Source organism: Enhydra lutris, unplaced genomic scaffold (genome assembly GCF_002288905.1).
Source record: "Enhydra lutris kenyoni isolate GAN:26980312 unplaced genomic scaffold, ASM228890v2 scaffoldscaffold12, whole genome shotgun sequence".
NCBI classification, from domain to species: Eukaryota; Metazoa; Chordata; class Mammalia; order Carnivora; family Mustelidae; genus Enhydra; species Enhydra lutris.
Genome location: NW_019154096.1, coordinates 41,180,921 through 41,197,152, shown reverse-complemented (window position 1 = coordinate 41,197,152; position 16,232 = coordinate 41,180,921). Strand labels below are relative to the sequence as shown.

The 16,232-nt window shown below is 38.4% G+C and overlaps 1 protein-coding gene across 2 annotated transcripts in view; it reads right to left on the bottom strand.

Annotated features, from left to right (window-relative positions):
- LOC111145281 (membrane associated ring-CH-type finger 8) overlaps positions 1 to 16,232 on the bottom strand; it is a 138,095-nt gene that overhangs the window by 62,998 nt on the left and 58,865 nt on the right. For both annotated transcript variants that reach the window (XM_022500112.1, XM_022500113.1), the window contains exon 2: positions 13,975 to 14,154. In XM_022500112.1, the coding sequence (XP_022355820.1) occupies positions 13,975 to 14,076 (102 nt within the window). In that variant the 5' untranslated portion in view covers positions 14,077 to 14,154. The remainder of the gene's footprint in view (positions 1 to 13,974; positions 14,155 to 16,232) is intronic.

Sequence of the window (16,232 nt, the reverse complement as noted above, 5' to 3'; positions counted from 1 at the left end):
AATGTGTGAAATGGAGTCCCAAAAGAAGGGAGAGAGCAGAAGAATATTTGAAAAATATTTCAAATTAATGGAAACCATGAACTCACAGATCCACAAAGTTCAACAAACCCCAGATACAAGATATGAAGGAAAAAAACGAAAAAAGAAAAAAAGGGGCACCTGCGTGGCTCAGTGGGTTAAAGCCTCTGCCTTCGGCTCAGGTCATGATCCCAGGGTTCTGGGATCGAGCCCCACATTGGTCTCTCTGCTCTGCAGGGAGCCTGCTTCCTCCTCTCTCTCTCTCCCTGCCTGCCTCTCTGCCTACTTGTGATCTCTGTCTGTCAAATAAATAAATAAAATCTTAAAAAAAAAAAAAGATATGAAGGGAATAGGGGACGCCTGGGTTGTTCAGTCAGTTGAGCGTCCACCTCTTGGTTTCAGCTCAGGTCATGATCTCATGGGTTGTGCTATCAAGCCCCAGATCAGGCTCCATGCTCACTAGAGAGTCTGCTTGAAGATTCTCTCCCTCTGCCCCTGTCCCTACCATCTCTCTCTAAAATAAATAAATAAATCTTAAAAAGAAATGAGGAAAACAAAAAAAGAGGAAAAAAAGCTGAAAAATGCTTTACCAGCCAACTCACACTATAAGAAATGTTAAAGTCCTTCCCCAAGAGATAGTGAACAACAGAAATGGTATTTATGAGAGTAAACAGATATTTTTCTTACTATATTAATCTCTTTAAAAATGTTTTACAGGGGCACCTGGGTGGCTCAGTGGGTTAAGCTTCTGCCTTCGGCTCAGGTCATGATCCCAGGGTCCTGGGATTGAGCCCCGCATCGGGTTCTCTGCTCAGCGGTGAGCCTGCTTCCTCCTCTCTCTCTGCCTGTCTCTCTGCCTACTTGTGATCTCTGTCTGTCAAATAAATAAATAAAATCTTTAAAAAAAAATGTTTTACAATGACACTGGGATTTATAGCATACACATAAGATAGACGTATGACAACAATATCATAAAAGCCAGGAAGAGAGAAATACATAGTATACTTGAGGTAATATAATATCACTTGAAGGTAGACTGTGACAAGTTAAAAATGTACACTATTATAAACCTTAAAAAATTTTTTAAATTAAAAAACCATTAAAGTAAAGAGTTATAGCTTATAACTAACCAAGAATTTATAAAGGCCAAAAGGGATGAGAAGGGGAACAAAGGCAGATGAGACAAACAGAAAACAAACAGGAAGACTTAACCCAACTGCAGCAATAATGTCTTTAGATATAAATGGTCCAAATACCTAAATAAAGAGTAGAGATTGTCAGACTAGATTTCTAAAAAAGACCCAACAATATGCTGCTTATATAAAGACCACTTTAAATATAAAGACACAAACGAGTTAAAAGTGGAAAGACAGAAAAGATGATGCTTTGCTAACACTTACCAAAAGAAAGATGCAGTGCCTATAATATTAACAAAGTAGCTTTCAGAGCAACAAATATTATCGCCATGATAAAGACAGTCATTTCATAATAATAAAGGGTTAATTTATCAAGAAGACCAAACAATCCTAAATGTTTATACACCTAATAGCAGAGCATCAAAAACATGTAGCAAAATTGGGAAAAATAAGACAAAGCTAGAATTATAGTCAGCAATTTCACTGCCACTCTTTCAACTAACAGAGTAACTAGACTCTAGGATACAGTAGACTTGGAAAACACTACCAAACAACTTGACCTGAGTGACATTCACAGAACACACCATCCAACAAGAGAGAAATACACATTCGTCTAAAGTTAGTACACTGCACATTTACAAAAAGAGACCGTGTTCTGTGCCATGGAACAAGCCTCAAAAGATTTTAAAGGATTTAACTTATTCCAAATATGCTCACAGACCAAAATGGAATCAAATTAGAAATAAATAAGAGCAAGATCTCTGGAAAGTCCAGAAATTTTGAAAATTAAATAACACTTAAAGACACCCATGGATCAAAGAAGAAATCGAAGGGAAATTAGAAAGTATTTGAACCAAATAAAAATGAAACTCAAAAAACAAAATTTGCCAGCCAAATAAAAATGAAACTCAAAAAACAAAATTTGCCAGATGCCACAAAAGCAGAAATTGGGAAATTTATCTCTAAATACCTACATTAGAAAATAAGAAAGTTCTCAAAAAAAAAAAGGAAAATAAGAAAGGTATCAAATAAATAACCTTGGCTTATACCTTAAGAAGTTAGAAAAAGAAGAGCCAATTAAACTCAAAGAAAACAGAGGAAAGGAAATGATGAAAAAACAGAAAACAACAACAGAGAAAATCTATGAAACTGAAAGAATTCTTTGAAATCACTTAAATTGATAAACCTGTGACCAGATGATCAAGAAAAAAGGATAATCAGTGTCATAGATGAATGTTTGTGTCTCCCCCAAAATTCATATTCATATGTTGAAATTCTAATGCCCATGTGATTATACTAAGAAGTGGGGACTTTGCATGTGATTAGGTGAAGAGAGCAGAGCTCTCATGAATGGAAAGAAGCCTTAGAGATATCCCTCACCTCTTCTGCCACATGAGGCTATCATGAGAGATCTGCAACCCAGAAGGCGGCTCTCACCCTAGATCATGCTGGCACTTTGATCTGGGACTACAGAACTATGAGAAATGAATTTCTACTGTTTATAAACCATCGAGTCTGTGGTATTTTTTTTTATTGTAGTGCAGAATGGACTAAGACAACAAGGGAACATTATAAACAATTTTATGTCAATAAATTCAACAATGAAACTGACCAATTCCATAAAAGACACAAATTATCAAAGTACATTAGAAAAGAAACAGATAACCTAAATGACCTTCTATTAAAAATACTGAGACTTTAGTTTAAAATTTGCTCACAAAAATTTCAAGGGGCACCTGGGTGGCTCAGTCAGTTGATTGTCTGACTCTTGATTTCGGCTCAGGTCATGATCTCAGGGTCATGAGACCGAACTCCACATTGGGCTCTGCACTCACCGAGGAGTCTGCTTGAGATTCTCTTCCTCTGCCCCTCCCCATCCTTTACGCGCATGTGCTCTCTCCAAAATAAATAAATAAATCTTTTTTAAAAAATTTTTCCAGACCCAGATGACTTCACTGGTTATTTCTACCAAATCTCAAATTAGAAGTAATAATACCAATTCTATTTAAACTCTTCTAAAATACTCAAGAGGAGGAAACAATTCCTTAATCATTGAATGAGGCCAGTATTGTCCTTATGACAAAATCAGACAAAGACATTACAATCCAAGAAAACTACAGACTAATATCCCTTTCGAACATAGATGCAAAAATTCTAGACAAGAATTCTAGCAATTCAAATCCAACCATATATAAAAAAGTTAATACAATACGGGGCGCCTGGGTGGCTCAGTCATTAAGCATCTGCCTCTGCCTGAAGTTGATCTCCAGGTCCCTGCTCACTGGGGGAGCCTGCTTTTCCCTCTTCCTCTACCCCTCCCCTGCTTGTGTTCCTTCTCTCTCTGTCAAATAAACAAATAAAATCTTTTTTTAAAAAAGTTAATACAGTATAATCAAGTGTGGTTTATACCAGAAATCTAGGGTTGGTTTAACATTAAAAAAAAAAACCACTAACCAGTATACTTTGCAATATTAACAAACTGTGATGGTTATTTTTTTTTTAATATTTTATTTATTTATTAGAGAGAGAGAGAGACAGTGAGAGAGAGCATGAGCGAGGAGAAGGTCAGAGGGAGAAGCAGACTCCCCGTGGAGCTGGGAGCCCAATGCGGGACTCGATCCTGGGACTCCAGGATCACGACCTGAGGCGAAGGCAGCCGCCTAACCAACTGAGCCACCCAGGCGCCCTGTGATGGTTATTTTTATGTGTCAACTTGACCATGCTAAGGAATGCCCAGATAGCTGGTAAAACATTATTTCTGGATGCATCTATAGGAGCAGTTCCAGAAGATATTAGCATTTGAATGCCCTCAAAGCAGGTGGGCATTATCCAAATCCACTGAGGGACTGAATAAAACAAAAGGTAGAGGAAGGGTGTATGTGCTGTCTGCTTGAGCTACCAAGTCCATCTTATTCCACCCTTGGATATCAGCACACCTGCTTCTCAGGCCTTCTGACTCCAGCTCTGGAATCAAACTGAGACTCTAACATTTGCTTCCCTGGTTCTGAGGCCTTTGGATTTGGACTAAATGACACCATCAAACTTCCTGGTTCTCCAGTTTACAGATGGCAGGTGGTAGGATTTCTCAGCCTCCATAATCATGTGAGCCAAGTCCTCTAATAAATCTCATACCTATATCTATATATCTATAGATAAAGATATCTTTTTTTAAAGGTTTTTTTTAAGGTTTTATTTATTTATTTGACAGAGAGAGAGATCACAAGTAGGCAGAGAGGCAGAGATAGAAGGAGAAGCAGGCTCCCCGCTGAGCAGAGAGCCCGATGCGGGGCTCGATCCCAGGACCCTGAGATCATGACCTGAGCCGAAAGCAGAGGCTTAATCCACTGAGCCACCCAGGCACCCCTAGATAAAGATATCTTATTGGTTCTGTCTCTCTGAACAACCTTGACGAATATGTAAAATAAAAAAATAGAGGGCGCCTGTGTGGCTCAGTTGGTTGGGCGCCTGCCTTCGGCTCAGGTCATGATCCCGGACTTCCAGGATCGAGTCCCGCATCGGGCTCCCAGCTCCTTGGGGAGTCTGTTTCTCCCTCTGACCTTCTCCTCTCTCATGCTCTCTCTCTCATTCTCTCTCAAATAAATAAATAAAATCTTAAAAAAAAAATAGAAACCATCTCATCACCTCAGTAGACAGAACTGCAAGTACTCTTTGGTACATCTGACTCCATCCAAAACCCTGCACTAAGAGACTTGAACAAACACTAAAACTAGCATAATTTCTAACTTCTCATGGCCATGTCCCTAGAATGATGATTAAACAACCCTCTTAAGTTACTGCCTAGAAAAACTCAAAGGTTGCCAAAAGCATTTAGTGTTTGTTCCAGCCAACAACCTTAAGATAGAACCCCTGTATCCCAATCTCTGTAGGAGAGTACAAGCCTAAACTGAGTAAGCACCAGGTAGCAAACCCAGATGATTTAATCACCTAACCAGCTCCTTTCCAACTTTTGTAAATTTCAACATCCTTGACTCTGCTGAAGCCCCCCACTCATCTCCCATTTTTTCCTCCTCTCTACATCCTCATTCTCTTTTTAAAATATTCTAGTCACCTCCACACAAAAAGAAGCTGAGTTCTGCTCACACTGGACTCTCCTCCCCACTGTAATATTTATTACTGAATAAAATCTGCCCTTACTGCTTTATCTAGAATACAGCTTTTTATTTGGTAAGACACAGAAAAAGCATTTGACAAAACCCATGATCCATTCCTGACCAAAACTCTTAGCAAACTAGAAATGGAAGAGAACTTCAACCTGATGGTATCTACAAAAAACATACAGCTAACATCATATTTAATATTGAAAGAATAAATGTTTTCCCCCTAAGATCAGGAACAACACAAGGACTACACATGTTCACTAGGACAAAAAGGAAGGAGGCAGGCATCCACATTAAAAAAAAAGGCAATGTAAAACACTATTCATAAATGACACAATCACCTATGTAGAAAATTTAATGGAATCAAAGTTACCAGAACTCATAAGTGAGTTTGCTAAAATGGCAAACAAGATAGAAGATATAAGATCAATACACAAACATCTGTTTTATTTCTATATATTAGTAATGAGCAATAGGACATTAAAATTTTTTAAAAAAATAGTACCATTTACAAAGGCAACAAAAGTACAAAGTAAATAGGGATAAAACTGACAAAAAAAAAGACTGATCTACACACTGAAATCTATAAAACATTGCTAAGAGAAATTAGGTAAGACTTAAAGAGAAGACATATCTTATTCATGGGTCAAGACTCAATACTGTTAAATGTCACTTCTCCCACAAACTGAACTAAAAATTCAATAATCCCAATAAAAATCCCAGTAGACTTTTGTGTAGGAACTGACAACCTGATTCTTAAATTCATATGGAAGTGCAAAAAAACTAAAATAGGCAAAACACGTTTGAGAAAGAACACTACTGATTTTCAAGATTTATTATAAAGCTGGAGTGTTTATGACAGTGTGATATTGGCGTAAAGACAGTAAATAGATCAATGAAACAGAAAAGAGTCAAGACAACTGACACAATGGGAGAAGATATTTGCAAATGATATTATCAGATAAAGGGCTAGTATCCAAAATCTATAAAGAACATCACTGAAAATAAATTAAAAAATTTAAAAAAAAATTACACTGAAAATAAATTTTAAAAATTAAAAAAAAAAAAAGAACTTATCAAACTCAACACCCAAAGAACAAATAATCCAATCAAGACATGGGCAGAAGACATGAACAGACATTCTCCAAAGAAGACATACAAATGGCCAAGAGACACACAAAAAAGTGCTCAACATCACTTGGCATCAGGGAAATATAAATCAAAACCGCAGTGAGGTATCAACTCACATCAGTCCAAATGGCTAAAATTAACAAGTTAGGAGTATACTGGAGTATACTGGAGTAAACAGTATGGAGGTTCCTCAGAAAGTTGAAAATAGAACTACCCTATGACCCAGCAATTCCACTACTGGGTATTTACCTTAAAGATACAAATGTACTGATCCAAAGGGGCACGTGTACCCCAATGTTTATAGCAGCAATGTCCACAATAGCCAATCTATGGAAACAGCCTAGATGTCCATCAACAGGTGAATGGATAAAGATGATGTGATACACACACACACACACACACACACACACACACACACACAGTGGAATACTATGCAGCCATCAAAAAACAAAATCCTGCCATTTACAACGATGCGGATGGAACTAGAGGCTATTATGCTAAGCAAAATAAGCCTATCAGAGACCATTACTATATGATCTCACTGATATGAGGAATCTGAGAAACAAGACAGGATCATAGGGGAAGGGAGGGAGAAATGAAACCAGAGAGGGAGACAAACCATAAGAGACTCTTAATCTCAGGAAACAAACTAGGGTTTCTAGAGGGGAAAGGGGTGGGAGAGATGGGGTACGTGGATGATGGACAGTGGGGAGGGTATGTGCTATGATGAGCACTGTGAATTGTGTAAGACTGATGAATCACAGACCTGTACTCCTGAAACAAATAATACATTATATGTTAACAAAAATAAATGAATAAATAAAATCACAAAAATAGCTAGAAGTTGAGACCCAAGGCTTAAACCAATATGGAAATTTTTTTGAAGATTTTATTTATTTGACAGACAGATAGAACACAAGTAGGCAGAGAGGCCGGCAGAGGGAGAGGGAGAAGCAGGCTCTCTGCTGAGCAGGGAACCCAATGTGGGGCTCGATTCAGAACCCTGGGATCATGACCTGAGCAGAAGGCAGCCGCTCAACTGACTGAGCCACCCAGGCACCCACCCCCAATATGGAAATGTTTACAAGCATAAAGGAAAAGTCCTCTATTTGGATTCACAAATTAAATTACATAATGTGTAATTTCAGGTTTGACACATGTGATAAGGATTCCTGTGACCCAAAGCTTAAACTGAGCCAGTAATGTTTTAACCTGCAAAACCTAACTAACATATATTTTAGAAACTGTACATGCATTATGAATGCTCTTAGCCTTCTTCAGTTGTACAGCATACCCAGAGTACATGCTCACTTCCCAACTTGCTAATAATTAACGCATTCAATAAACCACGATGAGTCCAATTAATCGCAACCCAAGAAGCATGGTAATTATACATCATGCAGTGTTGGGGGAAGCTGACACCCATCAGGCACTTAGGGAAAAAAGAAAAGAGTCAAGAAATAAGCACATACATATTTGGGAAACTGATTAAGGTAATGTGATAGAGAAAAGACAGTCCATTCTACTCAAAGAATGTTACTGGAGCAACTGGATATATACAAAAAAACTATATTGGATATACACTCCATTTAATATACAAAAATTAATTCAAAATAGATTCCAGACATATGGGTAAAACCAAAACTATAAGCATTCTAAGATACTATTTGCACCTTTGGGTTAAGTAAAGCTTTCTTTTTTATTTTCAGATTTTATTTGACAGAGAGAGAGAGAGAGATCACAAGTAGGCAGAGATGCAGGCAGAGAGGGAGAGGGGAAGCAAGCTCCCCATTGAGCAGAGAGCCCGATGAAGGGCTCAATCCCAGAACCCTGAGACCATGACCTGAGCCGAAGGCAGAGGCTTAATCCACTGAGCCACCCAGGTGCCCCAAGTAAAGCTTTCTTAATAGAACACCAAAAGTACAATAAATACAAGGGAAAAAGGATAAATTTGACTTCACCAAAATTTAAAAAGTTAAAACCAAACTTTACTCTTCAAAAGACACTGACAGAACATTAAAAGACAATCCAGTGCCTGGGAGAAAACATCTGTAAAGCATTTATCTGATAAAGGACTTATATCTAGAATACATACAGAATGCTCAAAATTAGACAAAAGAAAAATGGCCACCAATTTTTTACTTGGACAAAAGATTTAAAGAGGCTCTTCAACAAAAAAGACATAAGGATGAAAAGCGCATGAAAAGATGCTCCACATCATTAGTCATGAGGGAAATGCAAATTAAAACCACAACGAGATGCCAGTATACACCTATTAGATGTTAAAATTAAAAAGACAGACTAGGGGCGCCTGGGTGGCTCAGTGGGTTAAAGCCTCTGCCTTCGGCTCAGGTCATGATCCCAGGGTCCTGGGATCGAGCCCCACATCGGGCTTTCTGCTCAGCGGGGAGCCTGCTTCTTCCTCTCTCTCTCTGCCTGCCTCTCTGCCTACTTGTGATCTCTCTCTCTCTCTGTCAAATAAATAAAGAAAATCTTAAAAAAAAAAAAAAAGACAGACTATATCAAGTATTGGCAGAGATGTAAAAGAATTGGAACTCCCCTCCTTCTGGCAGGAATGTAAAAGGGTACAATCACTTTGGAAAAGAGTTTGTCAGTACCTTAAAAAGTTAAACATACATCTACCATATGTTTCTACTACTAGGTGCTTACCCAAGGGAAAGGAAATATATGTCCATACAAGGGCTTATATGAATGTTAAGAGTAGCCTTAATCATAACAACCCAAAATAGGAAATAACCCAGATGTCCATCAACAGGAGAATGAATAAACAAATTATGATAAATTCATACAATGAATACTACTCAGCAAGAAAAGGACACAACTTGGTATACACACACACACACACACACACACACACACACACACACACACACATGAATATAACGCAACCATCAAAAAGAATGAAATCTTGCCATTTGCAATGACATGGATGGAACTAGAGGATATTATACTAAGTGAAATTAAGTCAGTCAGAGAAAGACAAATATATGATTGCACTCAAATGTGGAATTTAAGAAACAAAACAGATACACATAGGGGAAGGGAAGGAAAAATAACAGGAAACAGAGTAGGACAAACCATAAGAGATTCTTTAACTACAGGAAAGAAGCTGAAAGTTGCTAGAGGGGAGGCGGGTAAGGGGATGTGGTAACTGGGTGATGGGCATTAAGGAGAGCACCTGATATAATGAGTAATGGGTGCTACATGCAACTGATGAATCACTAAATTACCTCTGAAACTAATAATATACTATATATTAATTAAATTTAATTTTTAAAAATGTAAATAAGTAAGAAAAGGACATAAATATTGATACACACAACTTGGATGAATCTCAAAAGAATCTCTGAAAAAAACTAAATTTTAAAAAGTACATAATATGTAACTCCATCCATATAAAACCCTAGAAAATGCAAACTAATCTACAGTGAAAGAAAGCAGATCAATGACTGCTTGAGTAGAGGCATGAGGAAACTTGCAAGTGATGGATATGTTCACAATCTTGCTTGAGAAGATACTGTACATTTTAAATATGTTACGCAGTCAATTATAATGTAATAAGGCTGTTTAAAAATGAAATAAAGCAAAAAAAATCTTAAAAAATGTAACAGGACCTATCAAACCACAAGACAGATTTAGTTTTGATAAGAAATTAATAACTATCTAAACTATAAGAAAAAATATTCTCCCAAAAAACTATGAAGAATATATTCCTTATAGACGGAGTGCAAATAACCTCCATATCAGGTTTCTAAATGCAAACCAGAGTCTGGAAGGTGACAGATCGATACTTATAAAACACTAAGAAAAAAAAAATTCTCAAGAAGCATCTACCCAGTTCATAAGCAAGAGTAGCAGAAATCTTTTTATTATAAAACATTCCTCTTAATTCCAGCGGTCCCCATACCATTAAAACTAAATTCATTCAATGAAGACATACAAATGGCTATCAGACACATGAAAAAATGTTCATCATCACTAGCCATCAGGGAGATTCAAATTAAAACCACATTGAGATACCACCTTACACCACTTAGAATGGCCAAAATTAGCAAGACAGGAAGCAACATGTGTTGGAGAGGATGTGGAGAAAGGGGAACCCTCTTACACGGTTGGTGGGAATGCAAGTTGGTGCAGCCTCTTTGGAGAACAGTGTGGAGATTCCTCAAGAAATTAAAAATAGAGCTTCCCTATAACCCTGCAATTGTACTACTGGGTATTTACCCCAAAGATACAGATGTAGTGAAAAGAAGGGCCATCTGTACCCCAATGTTTATAGCAGCAATGGCCACGGTCACCAAACTGTGGAAAAAACCAAGATGCCCTTCAACGGACGAATGGATAAGGAAGATGTGGTCCATATACACTATGGAGTATTATGCCTCCATCAGAAAGGATGAATCCCCAACTTTTGTAGCAACATGGGCGGGACTGGAAGAGATTATGCTGAGTGAAATAAGTCAAGCAGAGAGAGTCAATTATCATATGGTTTCACTTATTTGTGGAGCATAACAAATAGCATGGAGGACAAGGGGAGTTAGAGAGGAGAAGGAAGTTGAAGGAAATTGGAAGGGGAGGTGAACAATGAGAGACTATGGACTCTGAAAAACAATCTGAGGGGTTTGAAGGGGCGGGGGGTGGGAGGTTGGGGGAACCAGGTGGTGGGTATTAGAGAGGGCACGGATTGCATGGAGCACTGGGTGTGGTGCAAAAACAATGAATACTGTTACGCTGAAAATAAATTTAAAAAATTTAAAAAAAAAACTAAATTCATTCATTCATTCATCAACTGTATTGACTGCTCTGTAAGTCATTAACTCTTTTTGGAACTGTATAGAAATGGGCTCATGCAATGGATGCTATAAAATCATGTACCTGATAAATCTAAGTAAAACTGTCAACATTAAGGGTTATATTATTTGATTCCAGGTAAACTGCAAGGCCCCTCCTCCTTACAAGATTCAGAAGGAATAAAACTATTATTGATGTAATGAACTGTCTCATGTTATCCCAGAGACTGTGAGATTAAGTTCAACCTTTGCAGCTCTGAGAACAGTGGGTAATGAGCAAGAAGGAAGGAGTGTCTCCTCCCCTCCTCTCCAAACACAGAGGATCAGAAATCATACCAAAGAATTCTGTTGTGAACTCACTGGGCCAGGGAAACTGGATAAAGGAAAACTGACTCCAATGGACATTTTTATGTGCCTTCCAAATCAATTCTGATACCACACTGCAAAACCTAGACACCCACAAAAATCATTTTCAGCAACGTGCCAGCTGCTGCCAAAACTTCAAGCTCCTGTCTGGGCTGCAACCCCACTGCCTGCAGCCTCACCTTGGCACCCTGATTCCCAGAACTCTCACAATGCCATCAGGCGTCCAAACTATTCCCTAAAGTGGCACAGAATGGTGCCTCTTCTCAATACCGATTAAAATCCCAACTCCATGAACATAGTCATTAGTGCTACTTATTTAAACCTTAAAATCCCCATCCAATAGATCAATTCACTAAGTATTTACTGAATATCCACTACAACAAATCTGCAATAGGGTTTTATATCCAAATGAATCTCCCTTCCTGGCCTAAAATGTTGGACTTCTTCCTTTTTTCCAAACAAGTATAATATATAAATATATATATAAATTCCTGCCATCTGGTGTCCAAATTTGACACTGCACTGAACAGGGACCGAGCAACCTCTATTTGGTATAGGCAAGCACTCTAGAACTAAAAAATGTTCCATGTGGTGGTATTTAAAAATCCATTTGGACTAAAGAGTTACAAGAAAAGACCATTAATTTAAATGAATCTTAAATGAAGACTATTCACTTAAATGAAGACTGAAAGAATATGGGAAAACAGGCCTTCTCCCATCTCCAGCAAATCGAGGAAAAACTGAAATACTGAAAATGAAATATCCAAAACCCATCTACACCAGCACCACCCCTGGTCAGCCTTTCAATCAACGCTGACCACACTCCTAAGAGCTCAGCAAAATAGAAAGGGTGCAGACTGACAACACAAACAACTGAAAAAAGGAAAACACAAACTAAGAATATAGAGAACTCTTTTAAGTTATATGGTACCTTCTCATTTTCCATAGTCCACGTACTTCAAGAACTATGATATGATAGATTCAGGGTTGGTTTTTTTTTTTTTCATTATTTATGTAATAAGGCAAAGAATGGTGTCCCATCAACTATAATGATTCAACTTCAAACAAGACGTTACTTTTTGACTTAACAAGGATTCTTTAGAGTCTTCAGCAAAGATTTACTACAAAATAGGAAGGCTATCAGGACTAATGAGCATGTGTCTACACAGCACATGGTAAAGGCGAGGAGAAAGTAGGAGGAATCAGGGATGACTCCCTATCTCACCCCACATGCAATTACCAAGCTCAGTGGATGAATAAACTAAGTATCTCTCTATCCCCACTACCTTACCCTAGACAAAGTCACCATCACCTTTTCCTTAGGCCAGGAACTGGCAAACTACAGCCTACAGGCCACATCTGGCCTGTCACCTGTTTTTGCAAGTAAAGTTTTATTGGCACACAGTCATGACCACTCATTTATATATTATCTTTGGCTATTTTCATGCTACAATGACAGAATTAAGGAGATGTGACTGGCCCACCAAGTCTAAAACATTTACCATCGGCCTCTTTATAGAGAAAGTTTGCCAAACTTGGCCTAAGTAGGCTATTAAATAATCCTCTAACTAGTCTCTCTACCACTCAATTAATTCCCTCTCTAAACTCCAGTCTGAGTGAAGAGTTTTAAGAACACAAATTTGATCATTCATTCTGCAAAGAAAAACCCAAATTCCTTATAAGGAATATATATTCCTTACTCCTCTTCCAACCTCCCATCCTGCCACTACCCTTTATGTTCCAGTAATTCTATTTTAATCTCTCCAAACCCACCTTGCTTTAGCCTCTGAGCTTTCAGCATATGATACGTCTTCCAATTGGGATACTCTACCTTTCTTTAGCTAACTCCAGGTCACCCTTCAGGTTCTCTATGTAAATGTCATTTTCTCCAAGAAGCCATTCCTGACCCCTTGGGCTGGAATTTGGTGGTCCTGCATTCCTTCATCACTGACCTTGTTTTTAGACTCTAATGCATTTTAACTGTCAGGCCAGATCAAGAGCCATATGAGGGCAGAGACAGGCTCTGTGCTGTTAACTATGATACTCTTGCAGCAAACAGGGACTAGTATATACGAGGTATTTATAAAATCTTGGTTCAAATTAATTTACCCTTTGCATCATGTTCTGAGAATTAAAGAACTTGTTCTCAGAGATTTATCAGAAATAATCATACCATTGTAGGCAATGAAGATAAATAAGTCGTGTATAACCATAGCAGAATACGTCGATACCAAAATCTGAAACCTAGAAACCTACAGAGAAAACTTCTGAGCCCAACTATTTACACCTTTTGCATTTTAGTATATTACTGGAGAAAACCTTGATCATCAGAGCTTATCATTCTAGACCACACATAATAAAAATAATGAAACTAAAAAAGCATTCTCCTAATACCTGCTCTTCCCTCTCCTTTTCTTTGGTCTTACTTCTGTAGACTCTAGCAGAGGCGACATCCTGGGTTGGAATGGCAGAGATTTGATGCAGTGGCATGCTCATCCCAGCCTCCTGTCTGGTTGTCTTTTTTACTGAAGAGAGTCTCCAGTGGTAGAGTCATTTTGGGCCATCGACGTCAAGCTGAGAGGGAGGATACAAGACATAAATGAGCTAAAACACTTCAAATTTCCAACAGTGAGATTAGCATTTTTTTTAAAGATTTATTTATTTATTTATTTGACAGATCACAAGTAGGCAGAGAGGCAGGCAGAGAGAGGAAGGGAAGCAGGTTCCCTGCTGAGCAGAGAGCCCGATGCGGGGCTCGATCCCAGGACCCTGGGATCATGACCTGAGCCAAAGGCAGAGGCTTAACCCGCTGAGCCACCCAGGCACCCCAGCATTTTATATTTATTCTTTACATTCATATTTGAATCAGTTACAATGTCTGACATAAATACTCGGTATCCAAAAACAACAGAAGATAAACGTTTTATGGGGGAAATTTTAACATTTTTCTCATATAATAAGATGGAAACACCTGAAAGAGGCTGTGGGTCAGGTACAGGTATAATGAGATATTAATTTTCCATTGTCCATTAGGTTTCTAATTGTCCATTAGGTTTTAACCAGCAGTGTCATCCTTTATTTTAAGAATATTTCTGAAATCAATTTTTTTTTCTTGAAAAGGCATTCATTCTGACTGAAGTAGTCATCTTTCCTTAAAACCACTGCCCTAGAATCCATATAATGGTAGGATTAAAGGTTAAAAACTCTAGAATAAATTTAAAAGATCTATGATCTCTGCTTAACCTTCTGAAAGTCTAGACTGTCTAGACCAGTTGTCGGCAAACTTTTCCTACAAAGGGCCAGAGAGTAAATACTTTAGGCATTGTGGGCCATATATTTTTTTCTTAATTACTCAGTTCTGCTGTTGTAGTATGAAAGCAGCCACAGTAAGTGTGTAAATGAATGAGAACGGTTATGTTCCAGTAAAACTTTACTTACCAAAACAGATGGCAGACTAGATTTGGCCCATAGCCTATAGTGCTAAATCCTGTTCTAAGGAATTTTCCAGGGAAGAAGAATGTCATCAGGAATATTCCTGGGATCTTGAAAAGGCTTCCCTTAGGTAAAATAATAGTTTCTAAGTCCAATGATTCCAGGCACACCTGTCTTTTTTCTGGTTCTCTTCTACATTCCTCCAAAGTACCTGGTAACTGAATTGTATGTTTTCCATTCCCCCGACACTGTCCCCACTGAAATTTATCAAACTCTGTATATAAAACCAATTATATATCCAAATTATCCATTAACTTTAATGTAGTAATGTTTCATGCTATTTGAATTTTAACAAAGGATGGAAGCATTAAACCAAACAATGAATCTCTGATTTGGGGATTTTCACTTAACTAACCATGCATTGGAGGGTGGGACAACAGGCAGGGAGCGTAAACAACAGGGCTTGACAACTCTGAGGTCATATTTGATGAGTAGCCATTTATTCTACCCAACCCTAAGGTCACATCTGAAGGGCAGCCAATTATTCCACCTCTCCCCAAACTCTGCTCTGTGTTTGTGTGTCTGGTCCCATCCCTGACAGTGTTACTAACCAAACCAATGAGCAACAGAACTCACAGAATTAATTTCTTTCACCAGATTCTCTGATCAAAAAGCAACAAGAAGGAATAAAAACTGGAAGGGATCAACACTATGAGAAAATGAATAAAAAGAATATTGTTCTTAAAAGTCCAGTGTTGGGGTGCCTGAGTGGCTCAGTGGGTTAAAGCCTCTGCCTTTGGTTCGGGTCATGATCCCAGGGTCCGAAGATCCAGCCCCATATCGGGCTCTCTGCTTAGCGGGAAGCCTGCTTCCTCCTCTCTCTCTGCCTGCCTCTCTGTCTACTTGTGATCTCTGTCTGTCCAATAAATAAAATCTTCAAAAAAAAAAAACCACTTTGGGGCGCCTGGGTGGCTCAGTGGGTTAAGCCGCTGCCTTCGGCTCAGGTCATGATCTCAGGATCCTGGGATCAAGTCCCGCATCGGGCTCTCTGCTCAGCAGGGAGCCTGCTTCCCTCTCTCTCTCTGCCTGCCTCTCTGTCTACTTGTAATCTCTGTCAAATAAATAAATAAAATCTTTAAAAAAAAAAAAAACCACTTTAAAAGTCTAGTGTTATAATAGCTGGGTGATCACTGATAATCAATAAAACAGGGAAATACAGG